We start from the raw sequence: 26410 nt of genomic DNA, 5'->3' as shown, positions 1-26410 counted from the left end.
ATAACTATATAATGATGGATGCTGCCACCTCCTAATGAACCTTGCTGGGTTCACCAAAGGCCTATGTCCTGTTTAAAAAAAAGAGTTTGAAGCCCTTTTACATTTAGAGCTGAAAAGGGAGACTGGATGGTATCAATACAATTTGAAACTGGATTATTATCCAGTCTCCATGTGTGATGTGCTACTGTCCAAATCTCTGCTCCTTTATGTTTATTGTAGTTGAGAAAAGACAGGAAAATCTAGCAACTGTTTCTTGCTCCAGAATGTTTTTCCTAAACCAAACCAGCAGGAGTGAGAAAAAGCCGTGTGTAAAACTGCCTTGTAAATCATATTCTGATTTTAATATGAACAGAGATAAATGTCAAAGACACACACTCCCATCCATCCCCCTCTCCTACTACCACACCACCACTGCCTCTGCTCTGACATGCACTAAATGATGTGAGCTGTGCTGGCAAGAACCTGTCTGTCTGCAGATGAAAAATACCTGCAACACCTCATACTAATCAAGAGTGCAGTGCAGCCAGACCCTGGGAGGAAATGAACCCCGGGAGCAGATCAGCCCATTGGCAGGAGCACATCAACATATTGGCACCTTTGTCATAGGGGGTATTGACTGCCCATAGGAGCTGTGGATTTATACCAGGAGCTAGTCTATTAATCCCTTATTAGTCCTCTGGCATTGCTTTAGCCACTGAAAACTAATCAGGCTGCTCCGAGCTCCTCAAAAATCACCAACTTGCAGAAGGCAGCCAAGCTCACGAGGTGCTGAGGGAGCTGAACGTGGGGGAAACTGGTGCCTAATGTCAGTGAGATAAAATGTCAGAGAGACTTACTGGCAGAGCACTGAACATCCCAGCATGAGGGTCAGACAGGTTGACTGTCTCTAAAATCTTGAAAGTCTTTTCAGAGTGATATTCAGCCTAATCCTTTGATGCTCTGTATATATAGGTCTTTCTTCATCAGGGTTTCTCCAGCTGTTCCTTGCTTTGATGTTACTTTTCACAGGGATTTGTGCCAGCCCTCTGCATAGGGCAATTTTACTTATTTAAGCAGTGTCCTGTAGGACTTCTCATTGCCATGTGAAAACCTGAAGTTTCCCAATGCCTTTTCATGGAAGAATAGCTTTGTGAAGGTGTAAACATCTTTCTGTGGTGACAATATTGTCTGTGCTCTCTACTGTTGGGCACATTAGCCTTTTTCTGAGGCTGATTTGATAAAGCAGCAGCTTCCACGCCTTGCTTTGGGTCTGTCCCTTTCATCTCCCCACTGTGAATATCTCTGAACTTCTCTCTCTTTGAAAAACTCTCACCATGCCTTAGATTTAGGCAGGGCAAGATTTACAAGTAGAGACATTGCTTCCATCAGCCTCTCCACTGGCATTAACCACTTCTGTTTCTGCCTTTAGTGCCATTTCTTTCTTTTGATGCACACTCAAAAGCCAGTCTTATGTCCCAAAGGTCACAGATCTCAATCTGTACTCGAATATTGATTTGTTTTCCCTTCTTTTCCATGCATGGACACCTTGCCAGGCCAAGAAGGTGTGAGAAAAAGCCCTTCCTGAATTAAAGTCACCAGACTAGTGAGTCTTGCTGGTGTGGAAAGGATAAAAGCAAGAGGAGTCTGTTCAGCCAGGCCCAAAGCAGCTTCTTCCTCAGGCACTAAGAGATGAAGCAGAGAAATGTGTATGAGTGAGGTAGGAGAGTCAGAGGAAACGCAGTAAACTGAAAGCTTCCTGCTTTATATAGGAAATAATCCTGATAAAAGAATCCCTGACTATGGAGTGTCCTCTGCAACCATTCACATTATCTCAGTGAAATTATATTTTCCTTAGATATATACAGACCATCAAAAAGATATTCTCCTTATTTTCCCTTGGGCTTTCTTGGCAAAAATATCTTAAAGATCCTCGTTCACTTCCTTTGGGGACCCTCCCACATCCTTGGAGTACTTGTGGCTGGTTTTGTCCCAGCTGCTCCTGTGCAGAAGCAGGTCGTAATTGTAGTGTCTGGGGTTTTATCTTGTTTAAATATCATTTGCCATCTACTGCTTTTCTTTTATTTTTAAATGATTTCACAAGGTGGTGAAATTAGCAGTTGTCTCAGAGAGGCCCCTGGCCCTCAGCTCTTGACAAAGAAATAAAATCTTGTCTGTGTGAGAGACATGCAGGAAAGGAAAGACGCATTTCCCAGCCTCAGGAAGCCCAACTCATCAGTTGGTGCCAAATCTCACACTGCTGAATTTCAGAATTCACATTTTCAGGTGTGTAGAGTTACAGAGACCACTTTTCCTATGCACCCAGTGCTGTTCAGCACAGTCCAGGATGCCAGCAGGGAGCAGAGGGTTCTCAGGAGGAATTCCAGGCCTCCACCTCCCCACCGCTCCCATGGGATCTGCAGCTCAGCACCTCAAGCTGGTGCATTAGAGAAACAACCAAATCCTCACCTAGAGGAAAACCTGCCATTCCATAAGCCTGCCTTTTCTAAGACAGAAAAGCTGCCACCTCGATGGTCAGGAGCTGCAGAGGAGCCTTTTTTCCCAGCCTGTGCTGGAGATCTATATTTAGGAGCTGGAGTCTGGCAGTGAGAAACTCCGCGGGATTTACATGCTGTTTGCACATGGCCAGAGACAGAATAATTCCATGTACACATGCTTAACCTCAGTGCCTTGTCTGCTCTCAATTATCTTGTCAGTGAAACCCTTTTAATGGTTTTTATCTAGAGTGCTTCCATGACCTTTTCTACTTGGAATGCTGCACATTAACCCGCAGTCCCGAGGGCTGAGCTCTCCCTGGATTTCCAACCACATGAACTTTGTCAGGAGGAGAGTAACAGTTGGTTGTGTCTGACCAATTTGATCTGCAGCTCTGAGATGGCTCCCAGATGGATCTCCAGTGTGAGATGGCTTTGGAATACTTGCAGACATGATGAAGTACAAGTTTAAAAGCTGGGAGTGTAAATGCTTGGGGATTACTCTTGAAACACCTGTTTGACATTGGCAGCTTCTGTACCGCTTGACAACAAATTTGTAGGGAGAGGACAGATCCCTAGCACTAAATTAGAAAATCCTTTGTGCAGACAGCCACAGCTTTGGGAAGTTACTCTCCATGATCTTGGAAAAGTATTTGAGTTTTGAAGTGACCAGAAGGTCAATTCTGATTTAGCTTCCCTCAAACTTCTTTTCTTTTTAAAATGCAGAACTGCTCAGATACCCAAGGAAGTCTTTAATATCAGGACATAAAAGGAGAATTTTATACTGGCACTTTGAAGTAAATTTGAGATTATAATGCCAATATTTTACTGATTAAAAATATAAAAATGTATTACATTATATCTTCTGCAGTATAATTAAGATTATGCATATCAGATGGACCATGTTTTTTCCATCTTTCAAATGCATTAATTGAGATGCAGATGTTGATTTTTCAATAAAGATATCCAAGGAGGAATTGTGATATAAATAATGATTTCCAACATTCTGAAGCTTTTAAGTTTTCTGTTCATAATTTTTTCCATTTTTCATATTACAGCAGGTATTTTCTCTGCTATGACCATATATTCTTGTTTCAGAAAATGAGCTCCTAATGAACAAAAAATATTTCTCTTTTTAAAAGAAATAACGAGTGCATTTGGTAATCCACATTCCTAAAACCATAGTAAACCTATCCTTAAGTGTTTGCCTGGGCTTTTTGTGAGGCCCACAAATGAAAACTTGGAGTTTGGTGACGCTCAGCTGATTTAGCCTCCCTAACAGGAGGAGATTAATCAATCACTGATATCCTGGTGAATTTCTCATAACAAACTAACATGAAGATCTGTAACACCATTTTCTTCTGCAATAACAAATCTCTGGCAGTTACAGTACCTGAATATGCAAATATGCAGGCAAATAAGAATTTAGACTTAAAAAAAAATTATGCATGTTAACCAATAATTATATGAGGTACCACACAGAAAAGCAGATTCAAATATATCTTGTGGCTCTCATAATAAACAGTTTCATCAAGAACATGAATAAGAAAAAATGCATTTAGTGGGGTCTGTAGCCAAAGCAACTCATTATGACTGTGGAGTAACTAATATTTATAACTGTGTCTCAGGATGATTTGGTGAATCTCTTAACTACAAAAACTTTATGATGTCTACAGGTCATTCAGATAATAGTATAACCTTCCAAAAGCACACAGGGAATTATGATACATGGCAGGAAATAGGGTCCAGATTCTAATGAAAATTTAGAGTACTATCAGATAAAGTCTGCTTCCAGAACTCAATAATTATGCATAGTTCATAAATTGTGACATCAAGTTTTAAATTAGGGCAAGCAAGTTGTGACTAATATGCAGCTACTGAGGTTAAAAAAAGCATTCAGGGCAATGTTGTGGAGCCATGGCAGAATCTTCAGGGAATTCTAGTGACAGAGGCCATGGGATGTTCTTGTGAGTGGATGTTCTTGTCATTTCAAACCTGACATCCTTGAGGATTTCTCCATTTTTCCCTGTTGATATTTCTGGTCTGTGCAAATCTCTGATAAGTGTGGACTGTCCTGTCTTACTGTAGTGTCTACACTAGTTAAGAATAATGCCCGTTTATGTCTCTTCCAAACAAATAATAACTTTCGGTGGGAAAAGGGCGATTTTGCATTTTTGAACTTCTCTTCTTCATTTCTTCTCCACACAAAGACTCATCTCCCGAAAAGTAGTTTGGAACTTTAAAAGTTTCTGCCCTGTTTTTGAAAAGTGTGGAGGAAACCACCATTTCTCAGTGGGAATCGTGGATACTCCTCAGAAGCACAGATCGCTGGGCTTTGCTAGAAACCTTCCCTTGGAAGCAGAAGGAACAAAGCCTTCCAGGCTTCAAAACCACTTGTGGATAGTTCCTCTTCATAGAATACAAATGCACACGGCTGTCAATAGTGATATTTTTGAAGCATTATTAAGCTTATTTTATAGGATTTAAAGTGTCTTAGTCCATTTTTTTTCATAGCAGATAGCAGTTTTCTTCTTAAAATTACTATAAGCTTGGTAATTTCAGAAAAATAGGCCTGTCTATTAATATTCTTTCCTCTGAGAACTATAGAAATGATGTCTTAAAGCAGTAAGTTGAAGAAATTGCTTGGAATGAGACATTTTATTAAATGGTGAGATATTTAAGTGCTGGTTTTGGCTGTTTGAAGGCAGCATGCCTTTGTGTTCCATGCTTTCTTTTGTATTGAGAAAACATCTGTCTAATTAAATCCTTGGCATAAAATGTTTATGCAACTTTTAGTAGATTAGAGGATGTATTGGCTCAGAATATATATAATCAATTCAATATACATGAATGCATATCATATCAAGATAAAATGAGAACAACTCCCAGTTCCCAAGAAAAATCTTTACTGCATGTAATATGACTGCTCCTAATTCTTTAAGCAGCAGTAAATAATAAACAGATGCTGTTGCCAGATTATAATTCACAATTAGAACCTTAATTGTGTGAGCTCTGTGTTTTCTTGTCTGATCTGAGGAATTGAGCAGCATTAAAGGGCTCAAGAAATTCCTCTCAGAAACCCTTCATTCTCTGTGCACTCATGGATGACTAAAAGAGCTGTGCTCACCTATCCTTACATGGCTCCTGCCTCAAGTCTTTCTGAGAAATGCCTCTGCAGGACAATAAGCTGCAGAAACCATTTCTTCTCCTCCCCTTGAAGGAATCTCCAATACTGGGTGAGGAATTAACCCAATTGCCCAGCTTTCCAAATGGCTGCTGTTTCAGGGGAAGTGCATCCCTCTCCCAAGGCTGTTATTACTCTGTGACTTGCGAGTGACACTCAGTGGGTTCTGTGTTCATTTTTCTCTTTTTTCCCCTCATTCCCTCTCTGCTGTGTTTTGTTCTGTTCCCTCTGTGCTGCCTGGGAGCAGTGCCCACAGCCCCACCTCAGAACGTGCAGGTCGAGGCCGTGAATTCCACAACCATCCAGTTCTTCTGGAACCCTCCACCCCAGCAGTTCATCAACGGCATTAACCAAGGCTACAAGGTGAGTACAGGCTTCAAATAACAGTCCTGGTGTAAGCTGGAATTTCAACCTTATAGTCTCTGAATCTCCAGAGTGACTCTGTGCTTCCAGGAATATCTTACACGGGTGAAATAAAGACGGAAGTGAGCAGATGTTGCTCCTCACAGGGCTTGGAGCAGCCTGGGACAGTGGAAGGTGTCCCTGCCCATGGCAGAGGTTGGAACTGGATGATCTTCAAGTCCCTTCCAACCCAAGCCATTCTATGATTCTAATATTTGCAATTTATGTAAGTTCTGAAAAGGGAATGTGTCATAGCCTAGAAGTCCTTATCCCTTTGTCACTTCCCTGGAGAGTTTCCAAAGCCAGAAAGCAATTCCATGTCAGTTTGGAAAGTCACCTCAGGAGATGTGTCATTGTGGCACTGAAAGCCAACCTTGAGGTTTCTGTTTATGCTAATGCACAATCACCATTCATTTCACTGGGAACCAAGGCATCACACTAAATATTTGCCTGGACTTTCCCACTGTGATGATCTGGGAGATGTGAGAATGTAGAATTTATTAATCAAGCAGTATCTGTTAAGAGTACACATGTTGGGAAAGATGAATCAGGGAAACCTTATAAATATGATTGCTTAGCAAAAGATTCTGAAAATGTGAAACCTGTAGTCAAATAGAAATGGAAGCTTACTTTGAGTTGTAAGATACCGAGTCTTAGTTACTATATAACCTAAAGACAATAGCCTGGCCAGCTGAAGGAGAATCCCTTTTGATTGAACAATACCTTTCTGCTGGCTAAAGGATCCAAAGGTCAATGTAGCAAAACAGAAAAGTCTAAAGAGTAGTTTTTAGAGTTTAAAATATAACACATGGTAATGTAGTAGTTCTTATAGGCTGTGTGTAGATTCTATAGGGTTTTGTGTCTTGTATTGGTTGGTCACTGTAAATTAGAATATTCATCACAAAAGGAGATATAATGTATTGTAACCTGGACCTCGCCCCCTCTCTTCACACTCTGGTCCCTGCTCTCTTGGTTTTCCCCCTCTCTTCCCTCTTCACTCTCTTGGTTTTCCTCTTCGCCCTGTCCCCTCTTCTCTTCTCTCTTCCCCCTGCACTCTGACCCCTGCCACGTTTCTCTAGCTCTCTCCTCTCTTCTTGCCAGCTTACCCTCTTGCTCTCTCTCTCGTTCTCTCTCTGGGACTTCCCTTCAGCCGAGGCTGGTGGCTGAAGGCAAAGCCCTTTCTACCCACGACCCTTGCAATAAAACCACGTATTCTAGAATATCTCAGGTTTGCAGAATACCTTGTCCCTGTAAGTCACGGATGCTTCTACATACACAGAGCAGAGAGTGCTTAACAGAGCCTCTAACCAGGAGTGTTTGCTGAGGAACTGGGTAGGGTGGTCTGTTCTCACTTAATAGAACCTCCATCAGTGATTCAGCAGTCAGGGCATTATAAAAAAAGGAGTTTAAAACTTCCATAGCGAGAACATTGAGAAATCTTTCAGGAATCTCAGAGCGGGAAAAGAGAAGACAGGTGTGGTTTGTGAGCAGGGAGAGGAGCAAGGTTGGTTTGAGTGCTGGGTAAAGGGACATGGAGTGATTTGAGGAGGATGTTGTAGTTCAAAAGACAAGTTGTGAATTAAGGGATTGTACATGGATTTGAGATGTTTCAGAAGGCTTGATCCTTCTCTAGGAGCGTCTCAGAATGACAGAGAAACTGAGACAGACAGAGATATGCATGAGAATTTTGGTATTTCTGCCCAAACTTACTTATTTCTCATGAAGACCAGCAGTGGTTTGAGAATCTCACTGCTGAAGAAGTAAATAAATACATGGAGATCTATGTGTCTGCTTCTGGCAGGGATAGAATCAGCTCTCAAGGCTCAGTGACTGACAGGGCTCAGCACAATACCCTGAAACTCTAGCACAGAAATAGCTCTTGGCTTCTGCTCAGACTCTGGAGAATAAAAGCACTTTTGGGGTTCAGTGGACTGCAGTGCACTGTAATTTTCTGGTGCGGGTCCAAGCACAGCGAGCCCACATTTGCAAAAGCCTTATTTCAGATTTTCATTCTCTGTTGTATTCAGAGTTTCAGTCTAAAGACCCTTCATCTCATTGCATAGCTACCTCGAATTTATGTTTCCATTTCTTCAGCAATGCTATAAAAGGAGTAAAATTGTCATTTGTATCTATCAGTGGCCAATGAAAACTTCTGAAATTATCAAAATTTGTATTTCTTTGGATTTCTTTGATTGCAGTAGATTGCCACAGCTTTACCATCCTGTTTCTCCCAGGGGTTGGGAATTGCAGTACAAAGACTGTGTGAGATCATTTCTGTCACTTATTTCTACAGAGTAGCTTTGTGTGTGATTTATACATTTCTAGTCGTCAAAGCCAGTTCTTTGCCTTTCTTAAGGATTTAGACCCATTTTTTTTCCTTTAACTGACAAAATTGTTCACCTGTATTTTCTGCACACATTTCCTCACGAACATGCAATGAAATGCACTCAAGAGTTTGGTCCTCCAAAGTTATAAATGCCAATTGTAATCCACAGAGGTGATTTAGAAAAGAAAATAAAACTTATATCCTCTTCAGCCATTATACATTTTCATCTTTTCTTTGAAATTTATTTGCATTTCAATAAGTTGTAAAGTGCACCTTCTCAAATATGAAATATTCCTAACAAAATTACTCCTAATAGTCCCCTAACTGTGCTTTCTGGTTATCAGAGGCTCTAGACACTGGCTAAATGTGTCAAATATGGCTTATTAATCTCAGGTATCTAGTCATGTTTATGAGCCTGAAATCAATACAAGTAGCACAATTTACACAGATACTGAGTCAGGCCTGGAATTTTAACATTCTCCTGTAACACATGATAGGGGTTTTTGGACAAAATAAAAATTTCATAAACACTTTCAAGTTTTAGACCCCTAAGCCTTTAAGGTGATTTCAAAAATTGTTTCAGAATTTCAAAGTCATTTGCCAAAAAATGAATTTTTTAAGTCCTCATTTAGGTACCCACACATGAGGTATTGCACTCTCAGAGATATTGATTGCCCAGAACATCCACTGAGATGAATGAAACCTGGAAGACTGAGCTCCTCTGACAAGCACTCTATTTTAAATGCATGAAAATGTCTTCAGGAGTCTAACTTTTGGGACTCAGGTGTTGAAAATCGTAGTAATCATCTTTACAACCATTTTCTATTCTTTCTGTAGTTCCAGAACCGCTTGAATCATTCACAGTGTGGATGTCCCCAGTCCACTGAGCTTGTAATGCTCCCAGCCTGTGAGACAGGGCTGCTCACTGGGGTGCTGAGGGAGCTCTGCCAGGAGGAGGAGGGGGTGTGTGTCCCCCCATCTCTCTCCCTCTGATCACAAGAACCTCCCCAGACTTGTAGGATCTTAAAAAAAAAAAAAACAAGATGAAGCATTTATGACAGAGTAGCACTGAAAGTATTTTTCTTCCTTCAGCTTGCTTTCAGCAGCAGAGACCGGCCAGGCTGATGAGACAAAGGGCTCATGTCATCTGAATAATGATCTGCCATAATTTTGGAATTGCTCAGTAGCAGCCGTGGAGAATTGCAATGTTGGTGTATCCCCATCAGCAGTGAGTGCTACAGACAGCCCTCCAGTGTCACAGTGCTGCATCCATCTGTTCAGCATCAGAGCTGACACTAGTTTAACAGCGTTGCTTGGTTCTTTGCAATCAGATTAAGATGGTTTTGGCAGCCAAACCCGCTTTGATTCCAAATAGACACAACTTCTAATGAGAGCTCATCCATGTTTGAATTTCCCAGCTCCTGGCGTGGCCAGTGGATGCTCCAGAGAGTGTGACCGTGGTCACCATCGCTCCGGATTTCCACGGCGTTCACAGTGGCTGCATCACCAACCTGAAGAAGTTCACCAGCTACTACACCTCAGTGCTGTGCTTCACCACCCCAGGGGATGGCCCTCGGAGCCCTCCCCAGCTCCTGCGCACCCTGGAAGACAGTGAGTGCCCAAATTGTTACAGCTCTCTGCTTGAAATTTCACCTCAACTTCACTCTGCAGTTTCTTCTCATCTGACCTCATGTCAGATGAAGACCTCAGCCACTTTTCCATGGGTGTTCTTTCAGCCTGTGGCAAATACTTGATTTTTTTTTGTTTCATTATGGACTAAACCTGGATTAATTTTTTAATATTGATTATTAAGTAAGAACTTCATAGTCTGGTTCAGCCAACACACAATGTGTTATGTCTGTGAATTCTTGTGCTTTTAAATCCATGTTCAGGTACCCAAATAAATATTAATTGATCCTCTTAGGAACTGAGCACTGGAACTTCCTGTGGAGGTCAATGATAAATTTACAATTGTTTCCTGCTGTTACCCAATAAATTGAAAATGTTTGTATCTCTATTATATTGCAAGTGTTTGTGTGAAAGAACCAGGGTCACAGCAAGGCAGTATCTTGCATCCTGAAAAACTGGAGGCAGGATGAAATAAATGTACTGGATGGTTTAACATACAAATTATTTCCTGCATCAGAAAAAGGTTTGGTCTCTGTGGCCCCTTGAAGCTGTTTTCTCAAGACATATTTGGGCCTAACAAGTGCAGTGCGTGTCTGATGCAGATAAATTGCAGTGGCCCTCACAACCCACTGTGTCCACAGTGATCTTGGCTCTGGCCAGTGCTTCAGGAGCATCAGAAACACTGCTGCACCTTTGCAGGTTTAAACCAGAATAAAAATGTCTAATTTATCCATTAAAGTATTGTTTTTAGAAATACTACTCTGGCTTAATAGGGATCTTTTGGGTTAGTCAGTGTTCCCATAGAGAAGAATCCATTAACATTCTCAGGAGTGAGGCTCAAAGTGCTAATCTAATTTTTCACGAGATACTTTTGAAGGAATCTGGAGAAAATTACTTTCCCATGGATTTTTCCTGGTGTGGTTGATCTCCTCTATGTACTAGAACAGGTTGCCAGAGGTAGGAATTTAAGGACCAGAAATCTGTGTGAGCCACTAATCTGAACTACAACTTGTGTGCCTGGGATGAAAGCAAAAGAGAAACATCCCTTAGGTTCCTCTGTGCATTATCAGCTTTTTTGCCCATTTTCCTAAGGGAAAAAAGCATTAGCCAGTGATGATTTGTAAATGTGTTTGAGTTCTGTCTTTTCCCTCTCAGCCTGGTAGAACCCTGGTGGTTGATCTCAGTGAGTGCAGAAGGGTAAGAAACCCAAAGATACAAAACTCCTTGGATTTCACAAAACATAATCAGTTGGGAAGAGGAAAGAGCCTGTTAATATTTCTGCTGAAGGAAAGGCTGCAGAAATGAACCTTAAATTCTTTCCACAAAGTGGGAGCAGGGCCAGAGTCACTGAGGCTATCTCAGGGAAATGTTGGGATCTCGTGCCATTTTGAACACAAGAGAATGCCATCAGGAAACACAAACCAAGAGAGAGCCAGACTTGCATTTTCTAGATAATCTGAGACATTTCTTGGTGTGTCCAGCTACATGCTGCAAAGAGCCTCGGCAGGAAAGATGAGCAGAATTGTATTTATTTATTTACTAATCCTACAGAATTGCTTCCCTGGGTTTTCATAGTGATGGGGAAGTTCCGTGCAGGATGGTGTAATGCATCTTGGCAGAGAGCTGCTTGGAGCTGAGTTGCTTCAGGATTTATGTGGTGGGAAAAAAAGATTTGAAAGGCCTGTCATTCATGTTCACAGGTGATCATTTTCTGTCTGGATAGCAAAGTCAGGCAATCCTTTAGGAGAACAGGGATCTGTTTGCTGACAAGCTGTAGGTCAAATAAAACCTGACATACAGTCAGAAGCGTCGTGTCCTGGCCTGGAGTCACCTGCACCTGTGTTTGCTGATGACTTTAAAATTGAGCTGCAACTGCAGGGGCTGATTGGAGTAAAGCTTTGTGGGTGTGTGGCTTCCATGTCTGCAGCTCCATGGTCCCAAACAGTGATAATTCCATGCTCCTGTTGGGCATTCCTGGGATTGCTGTGGGATCAGCAGTTCTGTGGTGCTTTGACTACTGGGTCCTGCAGAGTGGATTTGGAAATTTTCCTCCCTGGGACTGCAGAATTGCAAATGGGCTTGTAGCTGACCTACTGGCAGGGTTTGGGCTTTTTTTGTCATAGCTGGAGGGGAATGAGAGGCTGGACTAAATTGAAGAGGAAACAAAACATGAAATTGCAGGCAAGAAATTGCCAACTGATGTCAGTGGAGCTGGAGGATACTCGGGCAGGCATCCAATGACAGAAGCACAGTGAATATAAAGTGAACAAAACCTCCTTTTTCCAGTACATCGATTGAGGACAGAACAGCATTTGGATCAAAAATCAGTCAGGTTGTCTTCCTTGAAGATCAAAATTGAGGGAGGATGGCATATTCTTGACAGTCATTCCATTTTATGCTCTTTCATTGCACACTGGGGAGCTGAAATTTTTAAGAGCTCTTGAGCTACATCATAAAAACCCCTTAAAAAGTTTCACACACTTGTATTCATTTTACAGAAGATAGTTGCCATTATGTTGGACATTTTTAGAGTTGTTTTGAGGGAATTTATCCAAGCAGTAGCTCGTGAGTCTGTCCTTGCTGTGACCTTGCATAGGGAAAAGGCTGAAGGGATTGCTGGTGGTGTTGCTGCACAAAACAGGTAAACACATCACAGGTATCCTTGAGGGAAAACAGCAGTGTTAGATCTCCACACATGTGGGATGATGACTGGGTGAAATAATTGACATGATAGCCACAGTGTTTCTTCCCACCTTGCATTTTCCTCTCACTGAGGTTCCAGCGTTCCTCAGCCCTGGCTCAGGGACATATTTCTCCATCCCTAACCCTGCCATGTGAATCTGATCCCAGTTAAGTGGGGTTCACCTATTAACAGCTTTCCTTTTCTCATTTGCCAGAGCCAGGAGCTGTGGGACACCTGAGTTTCACTGAGATTCTGGACACCTCACTCAAGGTCAGCTGGCAAGAACCTGTAGAGAAAAATGGCATCATCACAGGTATCAGCTGCTATCTCTGCCTTTATTTATTTTTTTTTTTTCAGTTTGGGGGAGGTGGAATGTGTTGTTGCAGTGAAAAACTGTATAATGGAGCATTTAGGGAGAATTTGGGCTATTGCTGATTTCCTGGCCCCTCCTCTGGGTAATTGAGATGTCACCAGGGAGTGTTACACAAAGTACAGCTCCAATTACTGGCAGCTCATGATTGTGGTTACTGGAAAAGCAGTTTGTGTTAGAAATCAGCTCCCCACAGGGTGTCTGGTCTTGTTAAATCCTCCGTGACCTCCACCTGCTTTACCGAGTTTTTGGAAATTTGTGAGACCGTGCTTGGCCTTTGCCCCAAGGGGGAGGGGGGGTCCCTACATGAAGTTCACAGCTGCAAAGTCTGGATTGGATTTGCTGAGGTTTGCAATCAAGACCAAGCCTGAAATCAGCAGAAGCCTTCCTCTGTGATCAAGTGGTCTGGCTGTGGACTGCGTGACGGAATTTGCATGTCATTACTTAATCTGCTCTAAACAATCACAAGGGTTCAGAACTCTCTTGTTTCCCTTTGATGAGTCTGCCATTTGACAAGCTATTTATCTATTTACTGTATGCCAGTGTAGATACAACAGCAGCAACTTCATTATTTTTCATAAAGGAAGGTATAAATACTTGAGGAAACCTCTAGTTCTTATCAACAGAGGCAATATTGTTTTCAGATGGGAAACTATTGCAGCTGCTCAGGATGGGAATTCCATTTGACGAAGCTTTTTTAGCACAAAGAAGCTCCCAGATTTTAAATTACTGGAGATAGTTGGGAAGGGAGCAAATAATTTCATGTGGACCAAAACATTTTGGTTTTGGAGCATTAAAATATTTAATTTTTTAAAAAAATTGTGCTACCATTTTTAAAAAATGCATTTTAGGAGTTAATAAAACCAGGTTTTCTCACCCTTGACCACTGAAATGTTATATCAGTCTAATTTCCTGAAGCATTTTAACTTTGCCAGATGTAATTATTTTGATAGGACTTCACTTGTCAGTGTTTTCCTCTGTGATGTGCACTATTTGTATCTGTGTGCTCCGAGCTGTTCATGGAATCCTCATGCAGATCATCTCCTGCCTCTCCACCATGGAAACCTGCCTGAAATATGCACTGATTTAAGTGGTTTGAGAACAGAAACTAATGACTCCTGAAAGCAGAGCAGTATTGATTCAGTGAGGATGGCCAAAGCCTTTCAAGCCCAAGTGCTTAAATTTAGGTACCTCCATCCAGGATGATGTAATACAGATCCCTGTTAAACAGCAGGCAGCTCTGTGCTTGGGGCTGCAGAATTACTTTGCTAAAAACAAGCTGCCCCCTCCCAAAATGGGTTGAAACCTGATGGAGCCAAAAGATGGACTGGGTTATATCTGGAGTAAATTGTTTCAGAAGGAATTAACTGAAAATGTTCTCTTATTCAGGACAAAACACCAGTGTGAAAATGCCCAGCAGAGTCTATAAGGAAAAAGAAACCTCCTTAATGATGCAAATTGCATTTGGGATAGAAGAACAGCAAAATTGTTCATGCCCTGAGCACCTCAAAGGTTTAGAGAGGGCTGCTCGGAGATCTGAGTGCTCAGGGAGGCAATTATTCATCATTTCTGCTCATTGATGTCTTTACTGGACCTTCTTGTTCCCTGCACGGGTACTGGGAGGAGGGAGGCACGGAGGGGGTGCCCAGCAGCCAACCTGCTCTGGGAAATTGCCCATTACTCTTGCTGTAAATCTCAGTATCTTCCTCGTTCCCTCAGCAAACATTGATTTATGAGGATCTGGATGTAGACGGACAGTTTGTGATTGGGTGTAGTGCTCTCGCGTAGAGAATTTACTCCACATCAACAGAAAATTATTTCTGAAACTCCTGTGGTCATTAGTTCCCGTTAGGCAGAGTTTTGTGGAGTGGCAAAGCGTGGGGGAAGGATCTGTGGCACCTTCCCTGTCCTCACTAACTCCGAAACTGGGGGAAACCCTCTGGAAAATCCCCACGCACATTTCTGGCAGGGATCACATCTGCAACACAGGGAGTGTGTTCTCACCAGCCCTGGGTTCTGCCCATCTGCCACTCAGTGTGGCTGAAGTGCTACTTGGGGGTGCAGTGCTTGTTGTTCCTGTCCTTCAGCACTTTTTTTTTTTGGTTTTTTTTTCCAACTGTTTTTGTTATGCCTGATTGAGTTTGGCTTTGTGTCTGCTCGCTGAGTATGTACACATTTTCTGTTCTCATCTTCTGTATGACTGGAATTTAACTATACATTGGGGACTGAAATCCCTGACAGTAAATACCGCCTCTTTGCCTTTTCTTCAATTTTCATAGGAACTCGGGATATTTTTCTTGGGGAACATTTTTATTTCCCCCCCCCACCCCAGAAAATAAATACAGAGGGACTATGTGCTTAATGGGCAGGAAAGCTGGGTTTCATCCTGTGGTCACAAGGGAGAAGAGATAAAATGTCCAAAGAATAATCATCAACATTTGATGTATAACCTAAGCTTATCCAGATGGGAGAGGAGATATCTCAATCACTGAAGATTGCCTGGTGCATGCTGAGTGACACTTTCCATTGTCCGTAAGCAACAAATGCTTAGAGGGAGCATTAAAAGTCCCCTGCTTATCTTCCTCTGGTTATTTATTGTCTGGAACAGGCTGCACCCACAGCTATTGAAAGAAAAGGATGTTTGTGATGGCCCTTCTGTGTGCAACTCCTTCGTGCCTCTTCACTGAGCATCAAATGCAGGGGACAGTCAGCCCCCACCTTTCTGCTCATCCTCTGTTAATTCAGGCAACAGAGTCCTTAAACTTTGTCAGAATTTTCCAACAGATTACAATCCTGTCTGTGCTACATCGTCTCGTTTCTGACTAATGATTCTTAAGCCTTTTCAGAGAGCATCAACACACCACAGTGTTTTCAAGACATTGGTGAATTACTGAGTTAATTAATTCCCACTCAGACACTTGTTTAAAACCAGTTCCAGATGAGCGTTCAGGAGTTTTTCCCCTTCCCCTCTGCAGTGCAGAGTCAGAGGAGCATTTGTGGTGTAGCTGGAATTGTTGAAGCATCACCTCCTTTTATCACTGCCCTCTCACCTGAAAAGTAATTAGTGACTGTGTGAGCACACTGAGCCCATTTTCATGCAAAATCAGGTAAAGACGAATCCCTGTCAGTGATGGCTGCTCACAAGAGAGGACAGAGAACGTCTCACACCTCTTACACTCTTGCAGAAATAGAGAAAGAGAGTCTCAGACTCTCACCATCCTTTTGGCTCGTGAGATGATGCTTTCTTGCTGATTAATACCATGAGGGATTTTGCTACATCAATTCATATATGTTAATCAGCTTATCATGTCTTCTTATTTTTAAAAATTTGAAAAAAAAAAAAACCTTCAAGCCCTCCAACTGGTCTGAATTCCTCATCCGAGATGATGGGAACAGGAACCCAGTAGGGAGTTTCTCTAGCCAGTTTGCCTTGTGCATGGTTCACTCAGTGGGATTCCTTTCTGTTAGTCCTTTTCACTCACTTCAATTTCACAGGCATTCAAGAGCTATGTGTATTTTTTATTTTTTTTTCACCCTCTGAGTCAAATCACAAAGAAAGTGGCAATCAAGCAAACTTTTCAGACTTGCTTTCCGGGGACTGGCACAGCGAGGTTCACCTGGGTTCAAATGAGAATAAAGTGGGACTGGGCAGGAGGAGGACAAGCAGATTTGGAGGTAAAATTGAGCAAATCAGACAGTGGAAAGTTTCAAAAGTTCTTGGAAGGCAAGTGGTTATCAAAGAGATAAAAAGGAAAGTCTGGTTATGATAGAAGAATAATATGGAGGTCAGGGCAGGTGCAGCTTTGGACAATGCATTGGCTCCAAGATGGTTTTGAAAGAAAGGATAATGATTCACCCTGCTGAAGGATTTCTGCAAGGAACAAGCGGTGGGGAGTAAAGGTTTTTCAGTTCCTAGAAGATTCCCACAATGTTCCTGCCTGATAGTTATTGTCAGATTGAAATTGTCAAATTTCTAAGTATTTCTAGACAGGCAGCACTGAAGGTTACTTCAGCCTTCAAAGGGAAAAAGCCCTACTAAGCACATAGGGATTTTTAATTAAATATTCCACTAGATGTTAGATTTTCCAGCATTTCTTCCTGTTTGCTTCTTAAGAGTTCACAGAATGAAAGTCCACCTTTCCGTCAGGTTATTTCCAGGTTTCCAAGGCCATTTCATACCAAGCATAGAAAAAAGACCGCTGAGACCTCATGTCCTCCTGACAGGGAGATCACGCTCTGTGGGCTATCTGCATCAATTGTTTATTGGAAATAACAATGTTTCTTAAATCCTTGGGTATTTTAGCCAGTGTTTACTTCCAGGAGGGTTTGTTTTTTTTTTTTCTGTTTATAGAAGGTGATGACAAGGAACAGCATAAGGAACAAGGATCCACCAGTGCCCACGAGCACAGGCAGGAATCCTCTGGGCTGTTGGAGACCCGTGTCCCCCTGACCTGTGAGTGTTTTACAGGGTACCAGATCTCCTGGGAGGTGTATGGCAGGAACGAGTCCCGCATGGCCCGCTCGCTGTCCAACAATACCCTGGAGTACAAGATCACGGGGCTGGCCTCCCTCACCACCTACACCATCGAGGTGGCCGCCGTCACCGCCCAGGGCAGCGGCTGGGTCACCTCCTCCACCATCTCCTCTGGAGTGCCCCCAGGTTGGTCACCCTGCAGGGAACAAAAAAAAAAAAAAAAAAAAAAAAAAGGCAAAACATGCTGGTTCTTGGTGTTTCTGTGCTCCAAAGGTTCAGGTTGCTTCAGTTCAGCAGTAATATAAATTATTTTATTTGTAAAGCGTTGGGAGTTCTTTGCCGCGTAATTTGGGTTTAATTGTTGGAACAGACTGAAAAGTTAATGTGAAGATGTCTCCAGCTTGAAATGTCCAGGAAGTTGAGGATGTTTAATACAAATACATAAAAAGAATGTTGTAGATATGACAACAGAATGGACAAAGTAATAAAGTGGTTACAATACAGAATCTCCTGACATTTACAAAGTGACATCAGAATGAAGCCTGAATCAATTCAAAGTATTGCTTTGGGGGAAAAAACAGAGTTTGGGTGATATTAAAAAGGAAAGGATTTTCCATGTGGAAGTAATATAGCTTATGTCAACTGTGAGTGTTTCACTTGTACAGTGAAACTAAAATCTTATTTACAAAAATTTGAAGTTGTGGCCTGAAAAAATATTTAGGAGGAGGTAGTTCTGTCCCACATTGTCTGAACTACCATTTGGGCACCTGAACATTTATTCCTTTTGTATTTATTTTTAAAATTCTACACTCTGCCCCATCCAGTGTAAAAAGCAAACTAAACAGCCAATTCATACCTCAAATAAGCAGTTTCAGTTAATATAGAGGTTACAGAAGTAGAATTTTCCAAAGTGGAGCAGTTATTGCTCATCACTGAGGGAATCCAATTTTTCCCTTCTCCAGTATTATTTAACTTCTCTGTGTGTCCTGAAGTATGTTTGCCCTTCTTTTTCCCTAATCACAGGTAATTATGACAAGCTGCAGACTGGATCAATGCCATGATATCTGATGGCAGGATGCCTGCAGATAACAGCATTATCCCACTTGGGCAGGGTTAGTTTATTGATTGTGGTTCCCAAATGTGAAGTAAGAACCAAGAAATGCTGGGTATTTGTGCACACCTGAAATATATGCCAAAACCCTGCCCATTTTTGGCCTGTTTCAGTTGCACAGAGTGCAGCATTATCATAAAATTACAGAATGGTTTGGGTTGGAAGGGATCTTAAAGATAATTTAGATCCAACCCCCTGCCATGGGCAGGGACACCTTCCATTACATAATTACTGATTATAATAATTATTTCCATTTGTTATAAATGCAGGTAACTATTGGGAATTTAGTCAAAACACTCTACATTTAATCTCTTCCCTGGTCTTGCTTTTGTTGTTAATTCAGATGATATTAAAAATGTAAATGCCACTGTAATCTTGACTGATGGAAGGCAAAGATCTGATTGGGCCTTCAGATTTTTCCTCATAGGAGATTACTCTCTTTATTTGCTACAGGAAGGGGAAAAAAAATTATCTACTTTAATCAGGCTTTAGAAATGCCCTGGAAAACCCAGATATTATAGGTCAGTATTAAATACATTACCCAAAACTTGGAGTTTTTTCCAGTTGTAGTTTTATGTCCTCTAAGAAGTAAATAAGAATTATTGTCATTTAATTCTGAGGAAACAGAAGTGCAATGGAATTAGGTGACTTGGCAGACCTGAAGCTGGGAAGTGCCTTCCCCCCAGGACCACCAGGGTTTGTTCATTGGGAAACTTCTCTAAAATAGTACCTGTAATTCTGTTGATGGGCTCTTTCTCTTTTCCTTTGATCTGTAAAAACGTGGTGCATGCTCAGAGAGCAGAAATAGTAATGCTGTGGGTAAAACTCTGCCAAAAAGAAAAATAACCACAATTGGGGCAGATAGAGCCCTTTTCCCTGTGGTTTTTTATGTTGGAAACTGAATGCCAGCTTGTGTTACTGGCTCTTAGACAAAGAGTATTTCTACCTCTCATTTACTTTTCTGTTTCTGCAGAACTTCCAGGTGCTCCAACCAACCTGGTGATTTCCAACATCAGCCCTCGCTCTGCCACGCTTCAGTTCCGCCCAGGGTACGACGGCAAAACCTCCATCTCCAAGTGGATAGTGGAAGGCCAGGTATGGCCCTGACAAAATCACCTTAATTGTGTTTCTGGGGAGTTGAAAAGAGGCTCTTGGGAATGAATTCCTGTTGGGATTTCTGTTTTTGTTTAACTTTGGACCAGAGCTCCTCTATGAATGGCCTGGAGTAGCTGTCCGGGGCATTCTGGGAAGGTTGGGATGCAGAGGAGTTTGAGAGGGTCAGTTCAGAAATGTCTGTGTCAGCCAGGGAGAAAAGGGTCAGATTAATGCTGGGACTTCTGTTCAGAAGAACAACAGAAAAATGTGATATATAATATATACATATATATATGTATGTTAGAATGTTTATCCTTTCAATAATTCACATGGAGTTTTGTGCGTGTTCAGAACATCAGGTACACCATAAACAGCACACACAGCAGAGCTTTAGTCCAGCCATGAATTTGAAAAAGGATTTGAAACTTGTGTTTAGGGTCTGTGAGGTGTCTTTTCAAAAGTTTGGAATTATTATCTCATAGATTCAGAAGTATAGGAAGAATTGCACTGAACAGTAAAGATAGCATTATTCATGAGATTGAGTGTGTTTTTCTGTCTTGTAATGGAATATACCAAGGTTTTCTATCCAGGCCTCTAGATATGAATAGGATGAATTCTCTTCTCCATCAGCTTTAAACAATATCCCTCTTTCTGCTGTCATTATGCCTTGGCGGAGTTATATATTCCTCGTTTGTTCTCCTGACAGATGAGCTTTGCTTCTTCCTTTTCCACCCACAGGTCTTTATAAATACTGTAATCTGTTTTTAAGACCAAATGTTGGACTTCTTAAATCACCGTCACCATTTAGACATGTTGATACAATCACTTCACTTGGTAATGAGGTCGTTGTGAACAAGTTGGGACATTTTGTGCCATTTATATACACATTATGGCATATTACAGAATTAAACACCAAAATCCAATAATATGGTGGCTTAGCACATTCTGAGGAGCATTTTCCTGCTGGAAGACGGCATTGATATTGCTGGGAATTTGTTAATTCAGTGAGTTGCAGAATGCTACTGAAGTGAAGCAAATTTGAATGCTTTAAAGCTGCACTGATAATTACCATGAAGTTCATCTGCATCCTTGAAAAGCCCTGGGTACAAAAAGTGGTTTGAACAGGCCTTGGTGTGCAGGGAGGATCCTTCTTGTTCACAAACCCTCACCAACATCTCATGCATCACTAGAAAAGTCCAGGGTTTTTTTGTTCTGATAGACCCAGGAATTATTTGCTCCTTTTGGGGAAGGAGCACAGCCAAGTCCTTGTGGAATCTGGGCAGTCCTTTTAACCACAGCAACCCTACAAGTTTCTGCTGCACCTCACCTCACTGCTCAGCTTCGGCACAAGAAGAAATGTTGCTCCTAGTGGATTTCAGGAGAAAATAAAAACTCTTGCTCACCTGATTAATGAAAATCAGTTCAGGTATGCAGTGAAATTGGTGAGTCCTCAAGGATATAGCAAATCCTATTTCCAGGATGACAGCTGCATATAATCCTTTGTTCACAGCCCCTTTCTGCCAGCACTCCTCTCAAACTTTCTCTCTGAAAGTGCAATTTCACAGCACTTTGAGCCAATCTAAAGCAGAGCTCTCTTTGTCCTGCTCCTGTTCCCTCTCCTCATCCCACTTACCAAGACTTTTCCTCCTCGTGCCTTCTGTGTGTGCTGACACAGGGTCAGACCTGGAGCTGCTGTGAGCTTTGATCCAGCCAAGAACAGATGAGTTTCAGGCAGACCAACTCTGCACAGGCTGTGTGCGATCAGAACATCATCGTGAGGGGAGGGGGTGTGAACATGGCACTGGGAGCAGAGAGAGGGGCAGGAATGCCTCTGTCTCCTCTTGGATCTAAACTGCCTTGGACCTGCCCACCTTTCAAAGAGCTTTTGCAAAATTGTTTTTTGCTGCCAGTGCCACCCCAGTCTCCATTTCTGCCTTGGATGTGGTCTGTTCTCAGCTGGGATTTGTCCATGCTGGGGTGCAGGCTGATGTTGCAACATCTGTATTTTAGCATGGACAACCATAATTGCTCCTTAGGACTGTGTTGGATTGAAGGGCTGTGGTTGTACAGTACTGAAATGGAGGGAGGGGTTTTGTCCTTCTGGATCTTTCATTCACTGACCCATGTACAGCTTTTAATAGCAGTGTTAAGTGTTTCATGCCTTGGCATTAAATTAAAAGCCACTTAAGAGGTGGTTTCGCATGCTCTGATTTTAAAGCTGATGGTATTGCCAAGGGACAGGATGACATTCAGCTATAAAACACTAATCTGTGATTTGGGCACTTCATCTGTGTCCCTCCCCCTCTGTAAGCTGGGCAGCACCTCTGCTTTGGACATCCCTGATAATTCTGACTCTTCTCTTCCATCTCCACTGGGAATTTACCTTTCTCTCTCAATGTCTGAGTCCTTACAGACAAAATTCAGCTGTTTTGTATTCACAAACATAACCAACCTGCCACCAACGTGTTTTTCTTCTTTGTTCCTTTATTTGGCAGAAAGCTGCCTTGGTGAGGGCAGGTCTAGAAAATGTTCCAAGTGCTCCAGTTTGGCTGAGAGCCATTTTTGAAGTCTGATACTTCATGAACAATTTGGATGAGAAACACAGCTGGGAATTCCAGCTGACGTGAAATTTTGTGCATCTGGCCTTGGTTTCTGCTTTTTGTGCCTGGGTGTAAATTCATGGGAGGCACTGTGGAACTAATTCTCTATTATGTCAATGAACATGAGAGGAGATCAAGTCTTTAAGAGTTTACTGTTGGTAGATACTGAAATATCAAGCGTTAAAAATCCCATTTCTGTGTTTCTAGCGAAGGTACATTCTGTACTTTTGAAGGGATTTTTTAAAATTCACTAGATTGTTTCTTTTCCATCCTTTTTATCTAGACTCAGGACAGGAGGAAACTGGATTTCTGAACAGAGAACTACAGAAATGTACCAATGCTGTTTAAAAAATACTTCTAACTTTTTTTTTTCCTGTTACATAGAGTACAGTTTAAAGGGAAGAGGCTCAAATGTAATATAAAGGTTCCACTGACACTTGTTCAGAGGGACCAGCAGTCCCCCTGCCTTATGGCAATGGCACTCACAGGTAACTCATTCCTCCACAAAGAATTTCAGTAAATCCTTCCAGCCATCCTGTCCTCTCAGATGCAATTAAAGCATATATTGCAGACTTTTTTTTTTTTTTGCAATTTTCAGCCAAGAATGACTACAAATCCCTGCTGGTGTTCATGTAGTTTCATGTTTGCACTCTCTGGCAGTTGCAATCCAGTATCTTGTTTTTCTTGTCTTGGATTTTTCCTGGGGTTTTGTCAGGAAAAATGTGCATAAATTGGTCATAGAATGGTTTGGGTTGAAAGGGATCTTAAGGATCACCTATTTTCAACTCATCCTGGCTGTGCCTTGGTGGGTGCTCAGTCCACACCACTGAGCTGATTACAGAATCTGGGATAACTTCTGCCCAGTCAGGTGAGTTTTTCTGGTGTTTTTCTGGTGATTAACATTATTTGCAGGCAGCACAAGAGCTGCAGAACTACTGAAAGCTGTTTCTGAAGAGGCATCACATTTCCTGGAGCCTTGAGTGTACGGGCTATTATAGAGAGTTTTTGCTTAAAGCCTTTCTGCTGGTCTTAGAGAGATTTTTGTATGAATGTCATGGTGAGCAGGAGCAGAGTTTAAAAGTGGTAAAACCTTTAAAGTATTATCTCTGTGTTGCCTTCTAAAGCTGTGAGTTGAGAAAGAAGTTACAACTTTTACCCATGAATTTGTGTGGTTTTTCTGGGTGAGGGCAGTGACCCAGATAGGATTCATCCATTGCACCAGGTGATTCTCTGGGTGTCGTTTTCACTTTGGAGCTGGTAAATAAAGTGTCTGAAACTCTGACAGTTTTATGCCCTTGACAATCTCTAAATCAAAAATGGCTGAATCGATGTAAGGATTTAGTGAGAAAAAAAATTGCACCCAGGCTGACATCCCCTGAACCGAATTTCTCCCAAAGCGATTTCAAAAGTGTGAGTTATGGACCTCTAAAACGAGAGCTCTGACACATCTTGAACTATAGCAGGACACGGGGTACCTCTGTAATGTACAGAAACATTGTGTTTTCCTTTCCTGCACTTAGCACTTCGTAACTGAAGTTTTGGAGGTGTTGCTGTCTTGGACATGTTATTTTTTTCATGCCAAATTTTAATTTCTTGGGTTTTCTTTCCAAAGTCAGAATTGTGCAACTTTGCTCATGTGGCGCATTCCATCAGAAAACGTTGAGTCATTTTATAAAATATGTAACGTTTTCCTTTGAAGAATTGGAGAAACTAATGCATGAGGAAGTAAAAGGTTCTGACATCACTCCCAATATTGTTTTACACTGTCTCGTTTCTGCAATAATAAAGGAATATGCCCTTTTATTGGATGTATTGCCTTGGGAGCAGCTGAGGGAATGAATATGTGCTGAGCAGTGATGGCTGATGGTTATTGAAGCGTCTCAGGGGACAGTAGTGTTTTCTTTTTGGCAGCCCTGGGGTCCCTAGGGATTGTGGCCCCGTGGCACAGGGAATTGGGAAGGTGCAGAGTGTGTTCCTCGAGGAGTTTTTATGCTGATGGTAACAGGAAAGCAGTTGGTGCCTCATCTGCCTCCCAAAACAAAGCACCCACGAGCGCGTGTGATCTGTCAGCAAACACCATCCTGCTCTGAAGTGTGCACACACTGTTATCCAGAAAAACAGCTACAAGAAAGAAGCCTTTAACTTCACTTGATGTTCTGCAGAGCAGCTCAGAGTGGGCTCTCCTGCCCCTCAAAGGACTCTTTTATCCCAACCACTGCCCGTGGTTCTTTCTGCCCCGTGGGAATCCCTTTGTACTCTGATTCTTGAAACTGATACGTTTCCTCTGATCTGACATCAGAGTGTTTCAGCAAAAATAATTTCCTTTTCCTTCCACAGGCTGAAACTTTGAATCTGCTATAGATTTTGGGAAAGTTAAAAATATAAAGTCCATCACTGAAAGTTTTCTTCTAAGGCTCGCTTCTGAGAATACATACATCTACATATATATATATATATATATAAATGAAACTTATTCATTTAATAAATAAATGAAATTTCTCCATGGACCTAGTACAAGATCCTTAATATTTCCACCTTTGCAGTCCACCAGAAAATGTCTCACTGAGTCAATGTCAGCCCTGCTGGGCCATGTGGTCCTTAATGTGTATTAATGACCTGCCTGCTCTGCACAGCAATTGCAACCTGTGGGCCTTTTTTTTTTTTTTCCCTCATTATTTTGTTAGGCAAAAAATATTTTAAAAAGCTCTTACTGCTCTTAGAATACAAAAAAGACAACTTAGTCACCACTGGAGATTATTTGCAGCTTCCAGAGCACTGTGGATTGTTGCTATACAATTACTGCAGCACTTGGAGGTGATGCTGTTAGGTGCAATATTTGCAAAAATACACGTTTACTGTAGACTTCCTACAGTATTAATAGAAAATTCGTTTAATAAAATGTGTTCTCTGTTTCCTTGACTGAAATCAACTCTCTCATCCTTTCTCTGTTTGTGTAGGTTTGTTTTTTTCTTTTAAATCTCTTTATCAACTCTTTGTTCTCCAGGTTCAGTTTAGGGATGTTCTTTTTACCTGTCTCAACTTGTTTCCCTTCAGCTTCCACATCCACGGGTTTCACTACAATTTATGGAGCTTGGTTAGGACTGGGAATTTTAAAAAGTCTATAATTTTCCCTACTATCTATTTTATATGTTGTTTAGTGTGTGGCAGTGACCTTGATCCCCAACAAGTCTGAAAGGCCCATCAAGACCTGTTCAGCCACATCCTCCATGGAATCAGTGTTCTGCTGGGAAGATCAGAGAGGCTTCTTTCCACAGTGCAATGCAGAACTTATTTCTCTGGCCTAATTTTCTTTGTGTCATTTCTTCATGCACAAACATAAATATGCAGCACATCAAGTCCTGGGTGAGCGAAGAACTAAAACATCTATAAATAAATCAAGCTGCTTCTCCTGAAGGGAAAAAAAAAAAAAAAAAAAAAAGAAAAAAGAAAAGAGTGAATGAAACCTAATTTTCTATTTGAAGTACTCGGGGTATGCGAGGTACTTTGGGCTGTGGTGCCTGTCGAGTGTTTGACAACGTCTGTGGCTGTAACTCGTACACAGAACTTGCAAGGGATCTGTTTAAAAAAGATTAAAGGAAATAGCTCTTTACACACTGGGTTGTGAGCTTCTGGAATGTGCTGCCACAGCAGCCTGTGGGAGTGGATAGTGTCAGTAGGTTAAAAACGGAGAAGGTGTCTTTGTGGATGTGTAGTCTGTGAATGGACATGGAAGAGAAGGGATGCCCAGGTACCCTCTTCCACCCTTCAGCCCCTGACTGTGGCTACCAGGGTGAGGGAATTGGGCTACACCCTCCCTTTGGGAGTGCGTTGGAACACCAGAGGAATGTGCTCAGTGCTGGTGAATTATTCCAGGGGCCTTGCCTGAGCTCCTCTGGGTTTCAGGATCTGCAATTCTCCAAAGTGAAGCCCAGCCATCCACCCCTTCTCTTGTCTCCTTCCCTACACTCCTCCTGTGGCTCTCAGGAGCCCTGCCCACGCATGATGCATCTTCCAGGTCAGGCTCTGGCCTCTCTCTCATTCCCTGTTGGCTTCCTTTTAAGTCCT

The 26410-nt window shown here is 41.9% G+C and overlaps 1 protein-coding gene across 1 annotated transcript in view; it reads left to right on the top strand.

The window, feature by feature from the left end:
* SDK1 (sidekick cell adhesion molecule 1) overlaps window positions 1-26410 on the top strand; it is a 393752-nt gene that overhangs the window by 277584 nt on the left and 89758 nt on the right. The window contains exons 19-23 of the mRNA XM_083872526.1: window positions 5903-6018; window positions 9802-9994; window positions 12910-13008; window positions 17534-17725; window positions 19624-19745. Coding sequence (XP_083728652.1) covers window positions 5903-6018; window positions 9802-9994; window positions 12910-13008; window positions 17534-17725; window positions 19624-19745 — 722 coding nt within the window. The remainder of the gene's footprint in view (window positions 1-5902; window positions 6019-9801; window positions 9995-12909; window positions 13009-17533; window positions 17726-19623; window positions 19746-26410) is intronic.

The sequence above is a fragment of the Zosterops lateralis genome (assembly GCF_965231275.1).
Source record: "Zosterops lateralis genome assembly, chromosome: 15".
In the NCBI taxonomy this organism is placed as follows: Eukaryota; Metazoa; Chordata; class Aves; order Passeriformes; family Zosteropidae; genus Zosterops; species Zosterops lateralis.
The sequence above is the reverse complement of the archived record's forward strand: the minus strand, read 5'-3'. Positions and strand labels throughout refer to the sequence as shown.